The 25452-nt window shown below is 42.8% G+C and overlaps 1 protein-coding gene across 4 annotated transcripts in view; it reads right to left on the reverse strand.

The window, feature by feature from the left end:
* ubr2 (ubiquitin protein ligase E3 component n-recognin 2) overlaps positions 1 to 23876 on the reverse strand; it is a 168581-nt gene extending 144705 nt beyond the window's left edge. For all 4 annotated transcript variants that reach the window (XM_084321190.1, XM_084321188.1, XM_084321189.1 and 1 more), the window contains exon 1: positions 23765 to 23876. In XM_084321190.1, the coding sequence (XP_084177316.1) occupies positions 23765 to 23851 (87 nt within the window). In that variant the 5' untranslated portion in view covers positions 23852 to 23876. The remainder of the gene's footprint in view (positions 1 to 23764) is intronic.
* Positions 23877 to 25452: the final 1576 nt, after the last annotated feature.

Below are 25452 nucleotides of genomic sequence, written 5' to 3' on the forward strand. Positions count from 1 at the left end.
AACGTTCAGATTAACAAATGCATTCGTTTTGTGGCATTAACGTTACCTAGATTTTAGGGCCGTCACTAAAGACTTGTTATCGATTAATCATTAATTTACCAGAAAAAAAATAATTGATTCAATTTGCAATGGAACATTTAATATATATCTTTTTTTTAAATCTTTTTCCCCCCTCCTTTTTCCGATTTTTCTCCCATCCCACGGTTAGTCGTTATGCCAATTCCCAACCCCCTTCCTGGTTGTTGCGCACTCCGCCCTACTGTTGGTCCGAGAGGCCGGAGACTGTCACATGCTTTCCTCCGACGCATGTGCAGCCAGCCGGCAGCCAGCCTGGCAGCGCAGATTCTCACCAGGAGAGTGTAACGTGTGGAAGGTCACACTAACTCCCTCCAGATCCTACCCTCGCTGTGCAGGCGCCCTGACCGAACTGTAGGGGTCGCTATCCACAACGCCCAGGACCCACCCATCAGCTTTCCAACCCCTAACACTGCCAATTGTGTTAGTATGAACGACCAGCCAAGCTGATAGCAACGCCGAGAGCTGGATTCGAACCCAGCGTCTCCAGCGTTGATGGCGAGCGCCTTGCCCACTACACCACCTAGCCACTTGTATTTACATGTTTTTAAAGTGCAATACTACAGTTGCCTCTCTGACACCACCTACTGAATACCCAGAGTAGACCATCTTTGAGTAAAGAGCTCAAAAGACGACTATATAATATTTACTTTTTTTTTTCACAGATAACCAGCATGCTGCAGAACCATTACTGTGAATTAAATTGAAGAAACATTCACACTGTGAAATAAGTTGAATACTATATATAAAAATATATTCCTCCAACTGGAGGACAATTAAACAGGTGGGAATCTCCCTCAGAAACAATAGGCTGACAAGCCAAACAATCATAGAACAATACTTTGTGACAAGAATGGTATTTATTTTTCCACTAATTTGTTGCGTGAACGTGTGTGTGCGAGTGATTGGGAGATACATTTGAGAGGAACTTTACTTACTGTAAGCTTAGCTATTTTTTCACCTGCCATAATGTTGATATTGCATATTGTATTTTGTCCTGCACCCTGATAAATGATAGGACCAGTGTTTGTGAGTTATTGATCGTTGGTGTTTCGAGTTATTGATTGGTTGCTTTAAGCAACTCTTGTTTTCTCCACTTATGTCATGCTTTTGGATTTTACCAGCTTCAGTAAAATCAGAGACGTTATAGAACTACCATATACTGGTTCGTTTAGATAAGACTTTTTAAGATTGCAGCAGAGTTACACGTGCGTAACATTAAGTGGCTGGAGCAGTCATAACTCGGCAGTGGAAATAGGGGTTTGTAACGTTAGCGTTATAAGTATAACAAATCCAACATTACGCAATGAATAAACAGTACTATAAACGTGCATAACGTTAAGTGGCAGGAGCAGTCATCATAATTCGGCAGTGGAAATAGGGGTTTGTAACGTTAGCGTAGGGCTGGGCGATATGGCAACAGATGTATGTTTATTTTGCAGCAATTCTTTGTCATTGCCGCCATCTTTAGTGTTACAGCCCCTCACACTCAGTTCTCAGGTTGCAGCTGGTTTGAAAGCGAAAGTAAACAGGCTTCTCTGCTGGCTGTGGCTCCAGGGGAGTTGAACAGTTCTGGCTCTACTAGTTTCTTTTCTATCTTTTGGCGCTTTTTTGGTGGACAAACCACCACACATGTGCACCGTGACTGGAGTCTAGCTCTGCTAGCACTAGGGCTGTCTTAAATACTTCGAAGCTTCGTTCGATGGCACAAGCTTCGAACATTAAAAAAAATCGAATTTGTGTGTGTGTATGTGCGTGTGCGTGTGGGGCCATTGGGTGGGGCCGGGGGACAAATACACTGGAGGAAAGTAACCCAGCTCAGCACTGCCCAAATTATATCATCACTATTGCCTGTTTGAAGGATATCATCCTCAAACACATATATGCCTTGTAGAATTCCACACATAAGAAATAAAGATACTGGGATGAATAAACAAAATGGGAAATAAAATGTAGAAATGCATGCAATACATAAATAAATCTCAATTTGGTCAGTATTGTCATTTGGACAAGCAAAGCCATTACTTTAAGTTGCAGGCAAGAAAGACAAGTCTGTCCACTGTCTCTGGTTTTAAAATGGCCCAGTTGCAGGTCACAATATATATTTTTTTCAATATATATTTTTTGATAGATTAAAATATATCGCGATAATTATCGTTATCTCGCCCAGCCCTACGTTAGCGTTATAACAACTCCCAACATTATGCAATGAATAAACAGTACTATAAACGCGCATAACGTTAAGTGGCTGGAGCAGGAAAACTGGTATCACCAATGTATTAACACTTTCAGTGCCGGGCCGTGTTTTCCTTTTTACCCCGTTGAATGCCACCATCCACGGCCAATGTTAACGTTAATATCGCCTAATCTATGTTTTAAATTATGGCTGTGTGTCTAATCTGCCCGTCGCTTATCAAAGAATCATTTTCCAGTCAACATTGTCAAGGCAGATTGTATTTTTATCGCTTAATTTCCGTTTGATAGCATTTTGAAAATCACCCGTTTTCCGGGGAAAACAACCCATGCATATGATAATCGCCTTTTACTGGAATATTCCAGAAAGTTGTCATTTATCTGCCTATTTATGAATCGTTTTCAAATAAACGCTAGATGATCGATAGTATATGTGTGCGCACGCACGCTCGTGCCATGCGCTGCTAATCGCTGCACTTATTTCCTCATGGCTTTTACAGTCAAAACAGCCATATCACATATTACATAAACGCTTATCAGTGAAAACGAGTCTGATTATCCTAACACTGATAACATAGATTCCTTACCTGAGGTCAGATGGTATCCAAATGGTTTATTCCAATTTCCGATCGCCATTCGAAAAAATCGATAAATGTATTGATCCATCGTGTGTACAGTATAACACATGATCCGCGCGGCTCAGAGGCTCCAGAATGAACTCTGGTAGACCCCGGCTGCATCAGTGAGAAGTAAAATGTGGAGTCAGAAATCCGTTCTCCCATTCACTTTCATTGAGTCCATTCCAAAAGGGTGATTTACCATCTGGGAGACGATAGGTCAGCTTAGCTAGTTGCTAAGGAGAGGGGGGGGGCATCAAAAATATTTAAATCCATGCCGTCGAAAATATAACAAGACTCTTTTCCGCATCACAAGCCACAACACGATATAAACACTCATCATGGGAGAAGCTTTCATACCGAGGCGGTGTCCTTAGCAAGGAAACGCAGGAAGTCACGAGAGAGAGCGGACAGTGCCATCTTCCCTGCTTCCCTCTCTCTGCTAAGCTGGTATAAAGGAACCGGAAGCCAACTTTAACTAGTGGGTGTGAGAAGCGCTCAGCTGCTGTGCTGATATGAAGGAACCGGAAGACAGTGGGTGCGAGAAGCTCTCAGCTGCTGTGCTGATATGAAGGAACCGGAAGACAGTGGGTGTGAGAAGCTCTCAGCTGCTGTGCTGATATGAAGGAACCGGAAGACAGTGGGTGTGAGAATCTCGCTGCTGTGCTGATATGAAGGAACACAGTGGGTGTGAGAAGCGCTCAGCTGGTTGTCTGGTATAAAGGAACCGGAAGACAGTGGGTGTGAGAAGCGCTCAGCTGCTGTGCTGATATGAAGGAACCGGAAGACAGTGGGTGCGAGAAGCTCTCAGCTGCTGTGCTGATATGAAGGAACCGGAAGACAGTGGGTGTGAGAAGCTCTCAGCTGCTGTGCTGATATGAAGGAACCGGAAGACAGTGGGTGTGAGAATCTCGCTGCTGTGCTGATATGAAGGAACCGGAAGACAGTGGGTGTGAGAAGCGCTCAGCTGGTTGTCTGGTATAAAGGAACCGGAAGACAGTGGGTGTGAGAAGCGCTCAGCTGCTGTGCTGATATGAAGGAACCAGAAGACAGTGGGTGCAAGAAGCGCTCAGCTGCTGTGCTGATATGAAGGAACCGGAAGACAATGGGTGTGAGAAGCGCTCAGCTGCTGTGCTGATATGAAGGAACCTGAAGACAGTGGGTGCGAGAAGCGCTCAGCTGCTGTGCTGATATGAAGGAACCGGAAGACAGTGGGTGTGAGAAGCGCTCAGCTGGTTGTCTGGTATAAAGGAACCGGAAGCTAGTCTTTAACCAGTGGGGTGTGAGGACATAGATATACATCACTAGATGACTCACTTGTGTGTTTACCCGACTCACGTTTACCCGACTCACGTTTACCCGACTCCTAACCGCCTGTAGTCTGTGTTTTGACTGTATGGGAGTGAATGCATGAGCCATCTGCTCTTTGAAATGCGGACACAACGTTCTAATCTAAGTCAACAATACAGCCTAAAGAAAAGAACACTGCCCGAGTCGTCCCCAACGGCCTCGTCTGCATTAAACTGGAACTGTCGACTCCGCGGTTCTGTGAACGCTCCGATATAGACCTCCGTTTATCTCTGCAGGCACATGGTAGACGTTTAGCCAGGCGCTATTGAAAAGGTATCTGCAATATAATCTCACAAAACCCCACCTGTGGTTCTCGCCAAGAGGTCTTACGGTCAAAACCATGATTAGAAAGAGGTGCTGATGCTGTGGGATATAATCATAAGTCAAACCAGACAGACAGAGAGACAAACAGAGGCACTTCAGGGAGCATGTGAAGGACATTTGTTCAAACAGCATTTGAACTCAGACAGTCTGCTTTTTAACAACATTCTCCCCAGACCTCCGGTACTGTGGACACCCAAGCTTGTCAGCAACGTGACACACAGACAGATATGAAAGCCAAAGGGACGTAAAAAAATTAATAAACCAAGATTGTTTACCTAACTTGACTCATGCAGCAGGTTCCTATTCGTCTGTCTTTATGACTCAGACTGCATGGCTTAGCATCGGGCATGAGCCTTTCTTTCACCCCTCTGTCTTAAAAAGATCCAAGTCACACAAACGATCTACCTACGAGGATCCGTCACTCCCTGCAGCCCAACTTTTATGTCGACCGACCAATTATACTACAAAATCTGTCTCGGGTGACTCATGCACTGGCAGCAAAAAGGCAGCATACTATTGGCAGTTACAAGATGACTGAAGGAGAACAAGGTAAACTGGTGAGTTGGCAAACAGCCATGTCCATGCCAAACACAAGTTTGGTCTAGATTGATTTTTATTGCAAATAACTAGATATTCACTAAAATACTAATGGCATAAGCTCAGTCTCAACACTAGGCCCACCTTAGCATGCACCGTTTTGTATAGTGTTACCTTAGTAAGCTGGGTGACAGATGTCAAATGTATACAAGCAGCATGTGGACCTTAAATGACCACGGGTAGATCGGGTTCATCCAGTAAATGTTATGTATTCAGCAGAGCAACGCCACAGACTACTGTGTGGAATGTAGGGGGAGAGCTTTCATGGCACAGTAATAGCCAATGTCAAACGAGTGTGAACGACTATAATAGCGCGCACACACACAAACCCACAGACACGTACATTCACAAATACACACACCTTGACGTAATGCTCCCTTCGCTCTCTGCTGCACTGCCACAGTCTGCATGCAGGTTTCCCCGAGTATCACATTACCAGCCACTGCAATCCAGACCGAGCTGGTGGCCAGTGGTCTGGTGCCTCAGGGCCTCTGCCAGAGCCAAGCAGCCCGACTTCTGCTACAATTACCACCACCTAGACAACATCTATCTATAGGCCACAAGCACTAACCTTCTAGTTACTAATAAGAGGCAATTACTGCCAAGCCTTCAATAACAGCTGATGGCATCAGGTAGGGGTGGGACCAGGGTTTCCGTTAGAAAAAATTGTTGCCGGCCTCAGTGTCCGGTAGATTTCAATCTACCGGTCAAATGAGAGAAATTCCGGTCAGAGTTTATTGAGCTTAAAAACAATTGATAGGCAAAAGAATGACAACAAACATTTGTATTAATTATATCAAGCGAAGAACTGAGAAATTTGGCAGAGAGAGACGGCAACATTATCGTGGGTTTGCGTGACGACTCTCTCTCTCTCCACCTCCCAACGACTTATTTGCGAGAGTATGTATGCAGAGCAGCAGATTCAGCTGTTTTCTGGCTCTTTTCTGGCTCTATCTGGGGACCGCACAGCAGCGCCCCCCACCTAACAGCTGAATTGCCAATGGCTGAATTGGAGTACTGCACTGTGCTGCACTGTGCTGCTGCTGCTCCGGCTCTGCAGCTTCACATGCACTCGCACACCCAGCACTAAGCTCTCGCTGACAACGTCGTTGTCAATATTAGAAGCAACGATGAAACAAATGTAATGATTGTTTCGTTCATCGCATAGGCTATTTAATTTTAGCCTATTTTAATACAATTCAAATAATCAAATTGTGCTTAGACTCAGGGAATTATTTTCACCGGACATTAAGACCGGAGAGATTAAATATGTCGGACTTCAACAGATTTTGCCGGTCAAATACCGCTAATTACCGGCTAACGGAAACGCTGGGTGGGACGATACATCGATCCAGATCGATATATTATCAATGATCCAATAGGATCGATGCAAGGTAAAAAGATCTATTCATATTGCGATACTCTTATTTTGAAAATCCTGTGGAGTCGTATCCGCTCGGCTCAACAGCACACAGCAGTAGGCGTCTGAAACAGAGCAAGGCTAGTGGCGTCTATACTTTCCGTAGCCGCATTTCTGGCAGACGTTCTCTGAAACGTTCTCTGATTGGCCGACGTCAGTTTCTACACTGGTTAGGCTTAGGCACTCTTTCGAAGTTGGTTAAGGTTAGAGTTTGTCTTAGAGCGTGACGGCAAGTTCTTTCGACGGTTAAGCTTAGGCACTCTTTCGAAGTTGGTTAAGGTTAGAGTTTGTCTTAGAGCATGGCGATAGAACGCCAGGTAGTTTGCAGGCTGTAATCGACGCGGAAATGGGCAAAGACACAGCTCGTCACGCTATTGGGCAAACATGTCAGTGGCCAATCAGAGAGCGTCAGTCAGTGCCAATCAGAGAACGTCTGCCAGAAATGTGGCTACGGAAAGTATAGACGCAGGCTAGTGTGCCTATTTTGCGACCCATAACAAATCCCTGCCGTTTTATTCCGCAACGGGTCAAATGCATCTAACGTGCTTTGCAATCCTTGCCATTCCTTTATGTAGAGCCATATGAAATCCATTTTATTTTTTTCCAAATTCCATTTAATTTTTTTCCAAATTCCGTTTTTTCCGTTTTAATATTTCAGAATTCTGTATTTTGCTTTGTACGCTCATTTTACCATCAGAAATAGTGTCTAATAAGTGGGAATGAATAAATGTCCACAATTTAATAAGATATAACAGTCCATTTAATAGGGCCGTCTTAAATACTTTGAAGCTTCGAAGCTTTGTTCGATGGGCATGGGATTCGAATATGAAAAAAAAAATTGATTTAAAAAAAAAAAAAAATTATATATATTTTTGCAAAATCAACTCTGCCTCTCTTTGTTAGCAATGCTGTTTGTTATTTAAGATGAGGTCGGACTCGGCACTGACAGATTTGTGTTCATTGTGCTGCTTTTATAAAGCCTCAAATGACGGCTTACAATATTTCATGAAAGCAAAGTGTTTTGTTTGTCTAAGATTTTAAAAGGTTTAAACTTTACAGCACTGACAAAGTTGAACAAAGTGCTGTACAAGTCCCACAAAAAAAAAAAAAAAAAATTATTTTTTTATAGTGGATTCCATTTTTATTGCTCAATTCCGCGATTCCGTCCGCGATTCCGTGATCGCGGATTCCATATGGCTCTACCTTTATGACCACATCATGTTAAAGACCGAAATTAACGTTACGTTAGCGTTTTGTTTTGTTTGTTTGTTTGTTTATTAACACAGTTAAACAGAAGTAAAAACAATACATAATAACACCCCTTCCTGACAGGGAGCGACGCGAGCGAGCGTGATTGCGAAAATGATTAAAATGTATTCGTTTCAATCAGACTATCCTGACCTGCCGCGAGCGACAGCGAACTGAGCAGCGATGTCGTCCACCCCTCAGATATTCGCTCGCTGTGTCTCTAGTTGAGCGATTACGCGGCCGAGTCCCGCCCCTAAACACTTTTTATTGGTCAAGAATCGCAGGCGGCTTTGGCCCCCCCCCCACGTGTGCTTCCAGGTAACACACACACAGACACAGACACACTCGGACACGCGCCGTCTCATATCAGGACAGTGTCGCGCGCCTCTAGTTCGCTCGCTCCCTGTCAGGAACCGGTGTACGTTATAACGATTGTGAAGGAGAAGTTAGAAGCCTAGAGGCTTATCAAGAACGTCCCCTGTTTCATAAAATCAAACATACAAAAATATGCATATTATAAAATACCAGAATCAGGGGAGGAAATTAGGCCACTTTACTCGCCAAATGCGAGTATTTTTTACGTTTGGCGAGTGATTCATGAAGAGCACTCGCCAGTCTGGCGAGTACTAGCAATTACAAAACAAAACAAAAAAATCATTCTGCAATCTGCTGATTCGCTCACTGGCACAAGCCGAACTCTGACTCCCCCCTTGATTCCTCCCATTTGCGCCTCATAATAATCCGACCATAACCAATGAACATCATCGTTGTACAGATGCGCTCTAAGATCCTCCAATGAACACTCGTTTTCTAGAAGATGTCGCGCATTTAGGGGAAGTGGACAGACCACTGCGCGCGGACCTACAAACTCCTGTCACCGGCTTGACAACGTAGACAAACTTAGACAAAAACACATCGTGGATGAAAATAATTGCATGTAGAGTCGTCGCTTTCGGATATCAGTGCGGTCTGACATGGGGGCGAACAACAGCACACAGCGTTCTCCTTCGAGTCGGATGAGAATGACAAGTGGGCGTGAGGCTAACCAGCATTAGCCGGCTAGCTACCTAGCATCAAGCTACCATAACGACCATTCAACATAGTGGACTATACTGAGCGGCTTTGCTTAAATGCAGCCGAGTGACATTTTATTATTACCGGGTTTCCCCCCATATCACCACTCGCCCATATGCCCTTCACAACGGTGATGTTGTCATACTTTGCATTCAGAATACACCTGCTGAACCCCTATCATTGTCATGAGATTCGGTTCCAATGCATTGTCATCATACAGCACAAGTACAGTACAACCAGAATATGTTTGGCATACAACCAGAGTGCAAATGTAACAAGTCAAGTTCAAGTTGTTTTATTTAGCTATTACATTACAGTGAAATGCTTGGTTCTTTCACTGCCCACTGTGCCCAGTGCCCAGACCAGTCCAGCCCAACCCAGTCCAACCTAGACCAGTCCAACCTAGACCAGTCCAGCCCAGCATCTTTCACTGCCTAGTTCAGCCCAACCCAGTCCAGCTCAGCATCTTTCACTGCCCAGTTCAGCCCAACCCAGTCCAGAATAGTTCCCTCTTTCATGTTAATATGTGATATCCTAATATTTTGAAGAGTAGAGACAGTGTGATTAATACATGTTGTATGCTAATATTGTGGAGAGTAGAGACACTTATTAATGTTTTATGCTAATAAATATTTTAAAGAGTAGAGACACGGTGTGATTATTACTGATTGATTGAAAATCAATTTAGAGGAAGACATACAAAGAAGTAATTATCACAATTAGCGATTTATTTTTGGCTGGTAAAAAAATCAGTTTGGCTGGTAAAAAAAATCATCTACTCGCCAGTTGGCTGGTAAGCCAAAAAGTTAAGTTTCCTCCCCTGACCAGAATACATTAAAAGATTTGTGTTAATACAAACATACATACACACAGTACATACATGCATATACTGTGTACATAATAATATATAACAACCCACCCACCTGTCTACAAACCTACCCACCCACATAACCAAATGCATACCTACATGTATGACCTGTTATCTATCTACTACTTTTGGATGAGAATTTTTTTGTAGTTTGCTTTAAAAATAAGCAGAGATGGAGATTTCCTTAGCATAGGATCAGCTGCATTCCAAAGATTGGACCCTCTATCATAGCTGTCAACATTTCGTTTTGAGAAAACGTGCACGTTTTAGCCCCGCCCCTTCTCCTGGCCCCGCCCCCTCAGCCCGCCCCCTCCAACCCGGCCCCGCCCCCTCCCAATGGAGCTGCCTCGTCGCTGCCATCTGCTGGTCAAAACCTGTATGTACCCAGCCATTTCGTTGTAGGGTAAACTTTTCCTACTTAGAGTGTAAATGCTATGTAAATTATGGTTTTGTTGAACATTTGTATTTCACAGGAGAGAAACTGTATTCAAAGACAGCTATTAAAATAGTCTTTGAATCTAAATATACTTTCTTTGTGTTGATTTTACATTAATTCCATGATTTTACTCAAGTAAATATCTGTTACAAGCTTCGGTTTTATGTAGAAAAATGCTGTTTTTAATCTAGATTGATTACAGAAAATTGTGAGATTGATTAGTTAATTTTTTTTATCTATTGGCGGCGCTGGTGTATATATTATATATATATATATATATATATATATATATATGTGTATGTGTATATATGTAATGTGTGTATATATGTCAGAGAATCAGCCCCTTGCGTCCTTAGTGTAAAGCATACGACATGGTGTATGTTTGTTCATTGATGTGACAGTGTCTGGCATCATACTATTGTTCTTTTTATTTCTTTGTGTTTGTGATTTGTCTTGATGTGTTTGTGAAACTATAAAAGCAATCAATCAATGTATTACCATAGTGTCTTTATACCTTCATAACTGTAGGCTACATATTAATACTACAACTCGTTAAAGCTATAAAAAAATACCTATGGTCATTAATTTAGCAGTGGGAATATAATTTTGGAACAGTGTGTGTCTACAGAGAAATGTGAGATAGAAAAAAAGCCAATGCGATTTTGTGTTTTTCCTCAATATCTCTGCAATGCCTGCGAGTTACCAGTAACTGTATTTGTCATAACATGACGATTCACGACAACTTTTAAAACGGATAAATTATTATTTATAAATCGCATTCAGGAAATTGGGCGTCAGAGTGAAGGAGGGGGACGCCGAGGCGCAGAGCAAACGGCTGTTCACCAAGACATTTACACATTCCTTCCTGCATCACATACACAGTAACTTTGTATTGTTTTATCCACAGAAGATTTGCAAACCCTTTGTTCCAGAGACAAAAGCCACAGAGTGGGCAATCAAGAGACACTGGCTAAGTTGATTTGACACCCTCGGTGCCGCATCAGTCTCTCCCCTGAGCTCTGAGCAAATCCGCTCGCTGTTCTGTTCTTATTCTTCTTCGGCTGGCAACCGTCTCCCGGTCTGACTTCCTGTGATAACGGTCTAATCTACACTGCTGCCACCTGTCGTCACGGAGGAGAATTGCACCCATTTTGTAAAAAATAATAATAATAATAATTAGTACAAAATACGTACCAATCCGTGCGCCGTAAAGACGCCGTGCAGAGGGTCGAAATACAGGAGAATCCCGGTAAAACCGTGCGTGTTGACAGCTATGCCCTCTATACCTCACTGAGAACTGCCTAAGTGAAGTACCACAATAAGGTATATGCAGGTCCCTGGACTGACGTGAAGCATATGAATGAACATCTGAATTAAAAGAAAAAAAAACTATTAAAACCATTTGGTAGATTGTGATCATGAATGCATTTGTACACAAATATACATATCTGTAAAGAATTAACCTCAGACAGTCAGAATGTTTAATTTCTTGAAAAGAGGAGCAGATGGTTCAAATCGATCTGAGAGGGTTGCCAGTCTAACAAATCTTTTTTGAAGTAAAATAATTTTTTGTAGATGAGATGGATGAGTGCTAGCCCAAATTATGTTACAATACGATATGTAAGGAAAGATAAGACTATAATAGACGATTAAAAAACAACTTCTATTTATCAATGAACACACCTTCCTAATTATACCTACTGACTTCATTGCTTTTTTACAAACATGATCAATGTGTTTTTTCCAATTGAGTTTATCATCAACTAGGATCCCTAAAAACTTTGTTGAAGTTACTTGTTTGATTTCGGTGTTACTGATTAATAGCTTTGCCTCCTTTTTCGAATAACTTTTACCTTTATTACAAAATACAATAAAATTTGATTTTTCTACATTTAACGATAGCTTATTAGTCTGGAACCAATCTGAGACACAAGATAAACCATAATTTGCTTCCCTAATTAATACTGCAAAATTCTCATGTGACATTATAATGTTGGTGTCATCAGCAAACAAGATCGAGAATACTCTAGGAGATACCCAAGCAAAATCATTTATATAAATCAAAAATAAAAGGGGGCCAAGTATAGAGCCCTGAGGAACCCACAGACTAGCTTTGCCCTGTCAGAGTCTTCGCCATTTATGGAAACAAACTGTTCCCTATTATAAAGATAGTCACTGAGCCATTTAATCACGTCGCCAGCCAAACACCTTGGACAGGCACAACTGAACATGTTTGTGGACAAACGTTTGTGTGAACGTCCAGATAGTGACCAGCACCTGAACCTGAAATCACCCATTCGAAAGAACAAAGCCAAGACATTTGCCTCTTTGTATGAAGTTGTGCAACTTTCCAAGAACAAGCAAAACACCATCTCTGGCCACAACTAACGGGAGTCTACATTCCACCAACAAGTCTGTGTTCGCAAATATACTGACGAAACAAGTTAAAACCCCTGCAGATCTTACCCTTCAGGGACCCAGCTGCCTGGGCATTGATGGCCAAGCTCTGGTAATGGCACTCGGAAAGCCACCTGACACTACAACATTTGGTGACTATGCCAACAAGTTCACTGACACCGTGTTGAAGATGGGAGCAAAATACCAGAGGGTAGATGTCGTCTTTGACAGATACCATGACCAATCCATCAAAACAGGCACAAGGGTGAAACGCAAACAGCGCCACAGACCAGTACGTCGTGAAATCAAAAAGTCTGTTCCAGTTCCTGCCGATTGGTCGAGCTTCATGGCCCTTGAAGACAACAAATCAGATATCGCTCAACTACTCTCAAACCACCTGATAGAACACAGCCCGGACGATGAACCTGTAGTTGTAGTATCAGAGAGGTTTGCTGAAGCGACAACTGTCAAGTCAACAGATCCAGATCTTGAAGTCTCCTCTCTGAGTGCTGACCATGAGGAAGCTGATACACGTCTGATTTTCTCATCCAGGCTCCAGTGGAAACAATCGTTGTGTCAGCGCGTGACACAGATGTGCTGCTTCTACTCTTGGCTCACTATGACAGAATCCGATGTACGCATCTCTACATGAAAGCTGGATCTCTACATCTCTACATCCACCTGCAAGACTGTATACTCTAGACTGTTTGTCGTTAACAGAATTGTGAACATAATGCCTATAACAGAGAGAAAAAAAGGAATGAAGGAACAGAATAAATCACTGTAAGGACAATTGTATCATGTGTTCGAATATACTTGTACGGGAGCTGGCTATAATCTTTTAATTATCTTCTACTCTATTATATTCAGGAAGAGTCACATGGCATGTATCGAAGCATGCAACTGTAAGAAAGTCAACACCTGCCGGAACACTGAGGAAGAGTGTGAATAAGCCGTCACTGTAAGGATTACTGTAACAAGTATTCAAACGTACAGAGGAAGATTCCGGTAAAAAGCGGGAAGGTGGAATAGCTTTCATGTTGAACAACAATTGGTGTGATCCAGGCAACGTGAAGGAGCTTTCAAACCACTGCTCCCCAAACCTGGAGTATATATCCATCAAGTGCCGGCCATTCTTTCTCCAGAGAGAATTAACGTCGGTCATTCTGATCCGAGTGTATATTCCACCACAAGCAAACACAGGCGACGCACTCTCCAAGCTCCACAACGAGGTAAACAAGCTCCAAGCAGCTAATGTTGCTATTGTGGTTGTGGGTGATTTCAATAGCGCTAATCTGAGAAAAGTGCTGCCAAAATTCTACCAGCATGTGACTTCTTCTACCAGAGGCGGGAATATTTTAGACCATTGCTACTCGCAATTTAAGAGCGGTTAAAAATCACATGCTGCCAGTCCTTTCGGCAAGTCAGATCACGACGCCATCTTTCTTGTACCGCAGTATAAACAAAGTCTCAAGCGCATTCCTGTAGTATCGCGAGAGGTGGATGGTGGCGTCGGAGGAGACGCTCCAAGCTGCACTAGAATGTACAGACTGGGGGGTGTTCCGCGATAACACAGATAATATTAATGACTACACGGAAACAGTGCTGGACTTTGTTTGTACTTTGGTAGAAGAAACAATCCCCTCTACCACAATTAGAGTTTACCCAAACCAAAAGCCCTGGGTAGACAAATCCGTCCGTGAAGCTCTGAAGGCGCGCACCTCAGCATACAACGCCAGGCTTGTGACAGGCAACACATGAATGACCACAAGGTGGTGAGATACAATGTTAGGAGGACAGTAATAGAAGCAAAAAGGCGCTACATGGATTCAATTGAACTTCAATATGAACAGGCTGACTATAGAGCTATTTGGCAGGGCCTCAGAACGATGACAGATTACAAAGGCACCTCCCTCAAACTGAACAGTGACATCCAACTGGCAAATGATCTCAATACCTTCTATGCGAGGTTTGAGGCTGGGAATAACAGCACCAGCCTACAAACCACTGCAATGGAGGAGTGGGGGGGGCACTGCTGATGGAGACTCAGTGTTCAGGATAACAGAACATGAGGTGAGGAGGACGTTTAAGAAAGTGAATATCAGGAAGGCAGCAGGACCGGACGGTATCCCCGGCCGCGTCCTAAAAGTCTGTGCCGACCAACTGGCCCCGGTATTCACTGACATATTTAACCTGTCCTTAGAACAGGCTGTCATCCCCACCCGTCTGAAGAAGTCCACCATTATCCCTGTACGCAAAAAATCCAAGCCAGCTTGCCTCAATGACTACCGCCCTGTAGCTCTCATCTCCATAGCCATGAAGTGCTTTGAGAAGCTAGTGAAGGGCTACATCTGTTCCTCCCTCCCCATCAACCTGGACCCCCTGCAATTTGCATACCACCCCAACAGGTCCACGGAGGACGCCATAGCCTATGTGCTGCACACAGCAGCATCACACCTGGACAAGAGGCAGGGAAACTATGTGAGAATGCTATTCATCGACTACAGCTCAGCATTCAATACCATAGTCCCCTCCAAACTCATAGCCAAGCTCAGGGACCTGGGCTTGAACTATGACCTCTGCCAGTGGGTCTTGGACTTCCTGACGGGCAGACCCCAGGTGGTGAGAGCAGGCAACTGCACCTTTATTATTATTTAATTTCATTGGGTTTTTAGCCCTAGTTGCACTTTTGTTGCAACCCCAGTTATCCCATTAGTTCCCCCAAACTTAGGTCTGTTATGTTAAGCTAAGAAATCTGCTAAGCATAATTATTTATTATTATTTGATTTCATTGGGTTTTTAGCAATAGGTGCACTTTTGTTGCACTTTTTTGTGTTTATTTTTACATAAATCATAGTGGTTCAAAATTTTGGGTCACGACTTAATGACTAAGGAAAATGTTGGGTCCCGAGGCTAGACCAGTTGAGAACCACTGCTTTAGACCATATTTTAGTATGAATATGTGAATGAAAAGGTATATCGTTGCTACACCCTGAACAATGGATATAGGACATTGAATGGGCCATAATAATGGCAATTTAGCAATAGAATTTAAAAAGTTATAGCCCTGCAAAGAAGGGGAACTTCTCCATAGACAAATAGAGCTGGCTAGGGATGGTAAATTATGAATTTGAACCATGGCGATCAAAGTGTTAACTTTAAATATATTTAAACTGAAAAACATGACCCTGTAGTGATTGTAATGGTACATAATTCACCCACATAATTCACTACTAGTTCCGCCCGAACATTCTGGAAAGTTTGTGATGATGTCATAGCCGAACATTCTAGAACAGTGGTCACCAACCCGTTGATCTTGATCGACTGGTCGATCTTTGAGACCTTCCCTGTAGATCTTTCCCTGAAATTTTTTATTTATTTTTGTATCTTTCCCTGAGAGTCCACATTACAGTTCTACTTTGACAAACATATTTACAATTAGCATTTTCTAATGTTAATAATATGAGAGTCCACATTACAGTTCTACTTTTGTTTTGATGTGAAAAGTGATGCTGCATAAGATGACTGCACTTAGCACTGACTGATAGGGATGGGTACCGAATTCGGTACTTTTGAGGTACCGAACCGAAACACGTCGGTACTACCGAGTATCGAATCAAGTGAGAAACCGAAAAAAAAAATTGAAAAAAAATTAAAAATAAAAAATTTTATTAAATTTTTTTTTACTTTTATTTAATTTTTTTTTACTTTTTTCTTTTCATGTCAACGTTCACACGCACAATATATGCTTACCTAGGATTTGACTTGATTCAACAACAAAGCAGTCGGAGCAATGACAAGCCGAAAACTGTCGAAATTGTAGTTATTTGAAGTTTGGATTTTTTTTTACAACTGAGGTAGGTAAATTAAATGTCGACAGTTTTCGGCTTGTCATTGCTCCGACTGCTTTGTTGTTGAATCAAGTCAAATCCTAGGTAAGCATATATTGTGCGTGTGAACGTTGACATGAAAAGAAAAAAGTAAAAAAAAAAAAAAAAAAAAAAGTAAAAAAAAAAAATAATTTAAAGTACCGAAAAAAGGTACCGTTGGGTACCGGTATCGATTCACAGGTACCGGTACCGGTATCGGTTCAAATGTGAAAGGTACCCATCCCTACTGACTGAGAAAGTACACATTACAGTTCTACTTTATAAAATGCTAATTGTAAATATGTTTGTCAATGTTAATAATATGAGAAAGTCCACATTACAGTTCTACTTTTGTTTTGATGTGAAAAGTGATGCTGCATAAGATGACTGCACTTAGCACTGACTGAGAAAGTACATATTACAGTTCTACTTTGACGGTTTGATGTTGGACCAAAGCATTGCATGTAATTAGAAATAATACAGGCAGATAAAAGTAATTTACTTTAAAGTACAATCTTGGCTGTCTTTTTCTCTCAACACTTCAATAGGTAGATCTTGCCTTCACCAAAAAAAAAGTGATTTTGGGCTTAAAAAGGTTGGTGACCACTGTTCTAGAACATCGAACAATCTGATTTAGGCGGTGGCACGAAGCATTCTTTCTAGCTTTCCAGTAACGTACTGTATCGTGTAGTTGTGCTGATGAATATTAAAGGAGTTACAGTCTGCTTTGTAACTCCGCCTCCGACTCCCGTCTCTCAGCACCACAACCCGACATAAAAACATGACTTGGCTAAAAGTCGATAGTCTTGTTTTAAAATGTGATTAATTGCCCCAGCATTGAATAATGGTAAATTTCAGTGCAGTTCCCATATAATTATTACAAAAGAACCAAACTCATGGCAAGCACAGAGAGACTCAGAAGAAGCTTCTATCCTCCGGCCATCAGAATGCTAAATGACAATAACACTATGTAACACCCATCAAATGCACGCACAGCACACACACCCACACGCTCACTTTAAACAAACAACTCACTGCAGCACCCACTTTAGAACACCTAAACAACACACTTTATATTTATTGGTAAAGAATTTGCACTACACCCATACCTCATTACACCTTACTGTAAATTGTACCTCATCCCATTTATGCGTTGCACTGTATAGTATTTGTAACTCAGTTACTTCTACTCTGCATTGTACATTGTATACATGTATATACTGAACACTTTTGTCCACATACTTGACTTCTATTTTATACTTGGAGCGTAACAGAAAGAAGCATTTTGTATAAAAGTATTCTGTACTTCTGTATGACAACTAATAAAGAAACTTGAAATGTCCAATTTCACCAGGGCCATAGAACCTGGATGTTGTTAAGCGTTCTGTGAGCAGAGCAGAGCAGAGCTACCGGATAGTAACATGGCGAGTCAATACTGTGCTGGTGGTGATCAAGCAACATTCTCCTGGGAAAACGGCACAGCTGTTCTGGAGCCATCAGCAAACACTGTCCATGTAATCCTGATTAGCAGCAGTGAGACAAACGCAGACAACCACAACTCTGGACTCGTACCGTCTGTGACACACAATTTCACAACGACTTGTGGGCCTCCATGCTTTCGAGGGACATATCGTGCTACTCAAATCAACTAGTAGCAGAGCTTGGCCCAGTGACACAATTAACCGTTATCAACTGCAGCCTACTGTAGATTAAGCCGACATCGCGGAAAAGGCATTTGTAAACATGTAACATGCTCTTAAGTTGAAATTGAGCCATAACGCTGAATGTATGACTGACCCACTAACCTGGATTACAACAAGGAGTCTGTGTAGTAGGTTAGCATGCAACTCTAGCTGCCATAGGTTCTTATATGTAGCCTAGCAGGCTGCTTTCTGCTCATCATGCAGGGAACTGGGTTCAGAAAGCTATTTTAGACACATTGAACATTTTCTATCTCAACGATAGAATTACACCACAAAAAGGACACAAGGAAGAAAAACCAGCAACATGGGCATCTTGAGTAGAAGAAAAAAGATGTGCCAACTGTGACAAACAAATAGAAAACCCCTGAAAAAAAATCACATTCTGCACTAATATCAACTGCTGCTGGAGATGACATTGATTGATTGAAAGCTTTATTAACAGATTGCAGAATGGATACAATACAGTACGGCTCAATACACACAATTGTTAAGGGGATGCAGACCAGAGAAAGACTTTTGTCTTGTTTAAATCAGGGTCCCCCCCATTTTCAATTAATCGTATTCATTGACACACATTATTAGCTCTGCACTAGCATTACAGAAGAAAAGCCACTAAGGCCTAACAAAAATAATGGTTGGTTTCAGGTTGCCGACCGACCCTGCCGATTTAGGTGCGACCCAATATATTTTATGAGTTTTTAAAAAAAATTATATATTAAAAAAAAAAAAAAAAAAAATCCGATTTTTTTTTTTTTAGAATAAAGTTTTATAGAAATCTTAGTCAAACATTTAGTATTATGGATATTAAACATGCTGGCAGAGTACATGCATCCATGTTGTTGTGAACATTTTAATTAAATAAAGAAATTCCCTATGGGAAAGAATAAAATAAAAAAATAAAATAAAATAAATTCCCTACCTACCCATGGCCAAACTGACAACCAACCTGAAACCAACTATTATTTTTGTTAGGCCCAAGTAAGCAGAGGTCGAAAGGTTTGGGTTGTTGACTGCTTTTAGTGGAGCAGGAAGAGGGACTTGTTGGCAAAACGCAGCAGGTAGAAGAAGCAGATACGGTTATCTGCTTATCTCTTACAGAATGACCTCCTAGACAAATCAGTCAGGCTTCAGGAATGGTCACTCCACAGAGACAGCCCTCATTGCGGTCACAGAGGCACTTCACTTAGCAAAAGCGAAAGGCCTCTGCTCTGTCCTGATTCTCCTAGATCTATCTGCAGCCTTCGACACAGTCAACCACCAGATCCTCCTCACGGCCCTCGCAGGAATGGGAGTGGCTGGCTCTGCGCTGACATGGCTGTCATCATACCTCAATGACCGCTCCTACCAAGTGTCATGGAGAGGGACCCTGTCGGCCACCCGCCCCCTGCGGACGGGTGTCCCCCAGGGCTCGGTTTTAGGACCCCTTCTCTTCTCCCTCTACACTAAATCACTGGGTAACATTATCACGTCTCATGGCTTCTCCTACCATTGTTATGCCGACGATACTCAACTCTTCCTCTCCTTCCCTCCCTCAGATATCCACGTCTCTGAGCGGATCTCGGCCTGTCTGTCCGACATCTCCGCCTGGATGACGACCAACCACCTCAAACTGAACCTAAGCAAAACAGAATTGCTCCACCTGCCGGCCAAATCCTCCCCCCTGACAAGCTTTCCATCACAGTCGAGAATGCAGCTGTGACCGCGTCCCCGACCGCCAAGAACCTTGGTGTTGTCCTCGACGACCAGTTGAACTTCTCTGCTCACATCGCAGCGACAACCAGAACCTGCCGATTCGTCCTGAGCAACGTCAGAAGGATCCACCCCTTCCTGACAAAAGAAGCCACCCAACTCCTCGTCCAATCAACAGTCATCTCCCGCCTCGACTACTGTAACGCACTGCTCGCTGGCCTCCCGGCCACTGCCACTAAGCCTCTTCAACTAGGGCTGGGCGATATGACGATATTATATAAATATCGGGTACAGTTCATTAACAATACACTTTTTAAACGTATCGCGGATATCGTGATGTTTTGCCCTCGCGTTAGAGGCCGCCGCGGCTGAGATGAGACTTACAAGCGCAGTGCTAAATGCTTTCCCCTCTCTCTCGCCTCTCCCTCTTGCAGAAAAAAAAAGTCAGTCACACACACACTTGCCAAAATTACGTCATCTACACGCACATACACGCACGCAAGCGCACACACCTAGCCAGAGAGGCGGTGGTGGCTCAGTGCTAGGGATGCCCCCTGAAACCCAGGAGTAAACTCCGGCGTTAACGGTACTGCTATCTGTAAGTTAGTTTATGAGCGGATTAGCTACGGAGCTAACAGAGTGTACCATGCATCTGCGACGCAACAGTGGCAGCAACAGTGGACACGGAGTAATGTTAACGTTATGTGGAGTTCATACTACACTACACGTATGAACTTGACATAACGTTAACGTTACTCCGTTTCCATGAAGTGTTTAATTAGCAGCAATCTGTTGTTGAAAATGTAACGTTAACCGGAAAACCGGAAATGGAATGAGAGGACAGGAAGCCGTCATGAAGTGGGCTTCTGGCCCTTGTAGTCATATATATTGTAGTCTTTTAGTCTTATTAACTAAAATTTTAACAAAATAAAAAGCAGCAGCACTATTGGATAACTGAGTCATGTTTGCTATGTATTTCTTTCTTTAGGGGAGTAGGACATTTGTTTCACAGTTTTAGCATGATGTTTTATAGATGGCTAGGTTAAACACAGGTTTTTGTTTTTAAGAGGGGGGGTTTGATTTGATTGAAGTTTATTTCAAGTATGCAACACAACAAACAAACATCAAGTACAGATATAGCCTTAAGCCGTTCAAATAATAAATGTATACATACATGTAAATAAATAAATAGTTACAATATGTAATCTAATCATCTAAATCTAATCTAATATATAATATAAAAAAACGAAAGGCTAAAATGCTAAATATATAATCTAAGAATCCAATAATCTAAATCTAATATATAATATAAAAATGCTAAATGCATGAGTCTTTTGTCTTTAATGTTCGCTTGCAAACTCAAATACTGTCTTGGTAAGCCTCATAATGAATTGTTTGGGTAAAAAAGGAAAAACATTGTGATGTGTATCGTGTATCGCCGAAAGGTCAGAAAATATCGTGATATCATATTTAGGCCATATCGCCCAGCCCTATCTTCAACTCATTCAGAACGCAGCGGCCCGCCTGATCTCAAACCTACCGAAGTCGACCCATGTCACCCCACTTCTTAGGGACCTGCACTGGCTCCCCATTGCTGCACGAATCCGCTTCAAGGCCCTCGACCTAGCATACCGTGCGGCAAAGGGAACCGCTCCCGCCTACCTCCGGTCAATGGTCTCTAACTACACACCCTCAAGACCCCTACGCTCTGCATCTTGTGGCCGCCTCAGAACTACTCCTATCCAAGCTCCGGGAGGGTCATCAAAGAGAAGTCGCCTATTCTCAGTCCTTGCCCCACAATGGTGGAATGAACTACCCACCCCAGTTAGGACAGCCAAAACACGTCCAATCTTTCGCCGTCGACTAAAGACGCACTTCTTCAACCATTATCTGAATTAAAAAGATAAAAAATAAAAACATATCTAACCCTAACTAACCGTACCGTCATGCACTTGTCCTAATAAACTAACCTACACTGTAGCACTCAACACTTTGATGAACATTGTTGCTCAGCTGATAGAGTTGTGCCCTTCCTGATGGCTTGTCGCACAGAACTTGTAAGCCGCTTTGGATAAAAGCGTCAGCTAAATGACTAAATGTAAATGTCTGGTGTTGTTATTGGTGTAGTTGTGTAGTTGCCAACACTGGTCTGTTGGGCACACAATTGATTGATTGATTGAAAACTTTATTAACAGATTGCAGAATGGGTACAGTACAGTTCAATACATACAATTGTTAACCCTTTATTCGCCAATGACGTGTTACCACGTCATTCTCCGCCATGCGTAATCTGCCAATGACGCCGTAAGGCGTCTTTGAGATCAATATTTCTAAAATCTGTGATGGCAATCATATTTCACCCACGGAGACTTGAGATCTCCTGTTGATCTCCTCTCAACTCTCCAACGGTTCAAGAGCGCCATCTGGTGGCCGATCGGCGGATCACCCAAACAGGAAGTGACGCGCCGGAAGTGGTGCTCATCCATATTCGGTCCGGGCACTCGCTATCGTTAGCGGGACTCCAGCTCGACACACTGGACAGCGATCCGTTGCCAATAACTCGATAAACAACATGATTTGGACATATATTATTACACAACCTGGAAATGGATCGCATACATCAACATCCCATAATCGCGAACTTTCTGCTCCACGCTGACCACCCAGCGGTCAGAGGAAGCTGCGGTAAGTTTCAGCGTGTTTGAATATTAGGATCCATATAAACTGCTGTGATCTATGTATCGCCCATACTACATAAATTATTTAACGTCGCCCACGGACTTATAACCCCCCCCCCCCCCCCCCCCCCCCCCCCCCCCCCCCCCCCCCCCCCCGGTCACCAGCAGATGATGAGGCATGACGCTTAGGACCTTGTACAATTGAATTTTTTTATCTGACGTCAATCTGTATCAAACTACATTTGATGATTCTAATATATGTATTTGTGGCTAAAAATCACGTTCTGCAGAATGCTGCAGAAAACGATAAAAACATATTTATACTTTAGACCGTATTTTAGTATGAATATGTGAATGAAAAAGTAGAATGTTGCTACATCCTAAACGATAGATACTTGACGTTGAATGGGCCATAGTAATGTCAATTTAGCAATACAATTTAAAAAGTTCTAGCCCTGCAAAGAAGGGGAACATCTCCATAAACTTACAGTACTGGTAGACAGTGGATTAAGATCAGAATAATCCCTGGCAGATAAAGGGTTAAGGGGATGCAGACCAGAGAAAGACTTTCGTCTTGTTTACATCAGGGTCCCCCATTTTCAATTCATCATAACATAATATGACACACACGACATACAGATAGACAGTACTGCTACATCATCTATACATTTATGACACACAACTCCTCGTTAGCGTTACAAGTATCTCATTAACAAGCTCATTGTTGTGAAAACAAACAGCAACAGACGCCTGGAGTGTGTCTTGTAGCGACTGACTGCTGTGTTAGGTAACGTTGGGGCGGATTTGACAGCAGCTCGAGAACAACAACAACATCACATTAACTGTGATGCTAAGTATGAGCAGTCAAATGTACAAACACTGATTACGCGAACATAAAGACGGCACCTACTTAAAAAAGGCCGATTTATGTATGTATCTAATGAGAACGGCAAACTGTTGTTATCACCAATGTATCAACAGACAGATGTTAATCTAGCTAAGCTAGCTAACGTTAGCACCAACGAGCTATCTCTGTGGGGACGAGGCTAGCTTAGCTTAGCTGGTTGCTAGGAGAGAGGAGAGGGGGGGGCATCGCTCCGGTGAAAAACAAGATGAGACAAATATTTAAATCCACGCAGTCAAAAAAGAACGAGACTATTTTCCGCATCACACAAGCCACACAACACGGTAAACAACACTCATCATCACGGGAGAAGCTGTCCTACCGAGGCGGTGTCCTTAGCGGAGAAACTCAGGAACTCAGAACAGAGAGCGGACGGTACTACTTCACGATCCGACTCGGCCGCCGCCATCTTCCCTGCTTTCCTCTCTGTGATGCTCGGCTGGTATACAGGAACCGGAAGCCAGCTTTAGCTGCTAGTGGGTGTCAGAGTGGGTGTGAGAAACATAGAATATATTAAGATGACTCACCCGCGCGCGTCTATGCTTTAGGCAACTGGCTTGTCCTTCCGCGTTCCCGTTTTGCGCTCTGATTGGCCACGCACGTTTCTGGTCATGTGACATGTGCGCCCAATAGCGTGACGAGCTGTGTCTTTGCCCATTTCCGCGTCGAACAGCCTGCAAACTACCCGGCGTTCTATCGCCATGCTCTAATGAATGAATGAATGAATGAAAACTTTATTTAACAGATTGCAGAATGGGTACAATACAGTACGGCTCAATACATACAATTGTTAAGGGGATGCAGACCTGAGAAAGACGTTTGTCTTGTTTCCATCAGGGTCCCCCATCAACATCTAAGTCTAAGACAGTGGCGGCTGCTGGATTTTTCTCCACTAGGGGCGCTATACCAAAACATTTTGCAAACATGTACCACGCAACCGACTCATGGCAAGACGTGGGCGATTCGACTCACGCTCACGGCAATGAATCGGCTCTTATGAACGAGTCGCTCAGCTGTTACTACAACAACACACAACAACCAGTCAAATAAAGTACAGTCTAATTCACAACTTGAAACACAATATATAAATAGAAAAGTTAGAAACAAAACTCGCTCCGTCTCCAAACACACGCAGAGAGAGAGAGAGAGAGAGAGAGAGAGAGAGAGAGAGAGAAGCGTTAGCTGAGTGGCTGAGAGAGAGGGAGAGAGAGAAGCGTTAGCTGAGTGGCTGAGAGAGAGAGAGAGAGAGAAAAAGATCGCGACTCACCAGCTAAGACAGAGTATTGCAAATCTACCTTGTTGTTGTTGTTGTTAAATTGACAGCAGAGCAGGCAGCAGGGCTTGATAAAGTATATATCCACTCCATGGCATTGTCCATTGTGCATGTCCCTCCACACTGCATCCATTATTATAGCTTATAGCCAACAAGTACTGTGTGAGATAACAACAAATAGCTGCATCTCACAACAGCATAAACTCACTTTGTTTAATTGAAACGTGGTGGGCTTGATAAAGTGTATAATCCGCTGTTGATGATGTATATCCAGATCCAGACCACTGTCCACTGTCCAGACTGCATCCGATCCGCCATATAGCTTGTTAGCTGTTAGCACCACAACAAGACAGTACTTGATTTCTTTGTCCATTTCCGCGTCGAACAGACTGCAAACTACCTGGCGTTCTATCGCCATGCTCTAAGACAAACTCTAACCTTAACCAACTTTGAAAGAGTGCCTAAGCTTAACCGTCGAAAGAACTTGCAGTCACGCTCTAAGACAAATAGCTCACATCTCAGTCACAACAACACAACTATCTTTACCACCAAGCTAGAATTGGAACATAGAAATTGGATTCGGCCAATCAGAGATCGTCTCCGCGAAATGCTGCTACGGAAAAAAAAACTGACGTCGGCCAATCAGAGAGCGTCTCCGCGAAATGCGGCTACAGAAATTCTTGACGCTGCTGCCTAGACCGCTTCAAATCGCGCCCGGATTCCAACATAATAGTCAT

This window comes from Notolepis coatsorum (assembly GCF_963971535.1).
Source record: "Notolepis coatsorum genome assembly, chromosome: 9".
NCBI classification, from domain to species: domain Eukaryota; kingdom Metazoa; phylum Chordata; class Actinopteri; order Aulopiformes; family Paralepididae; genus Notolepis; species Notolepis coatsorum.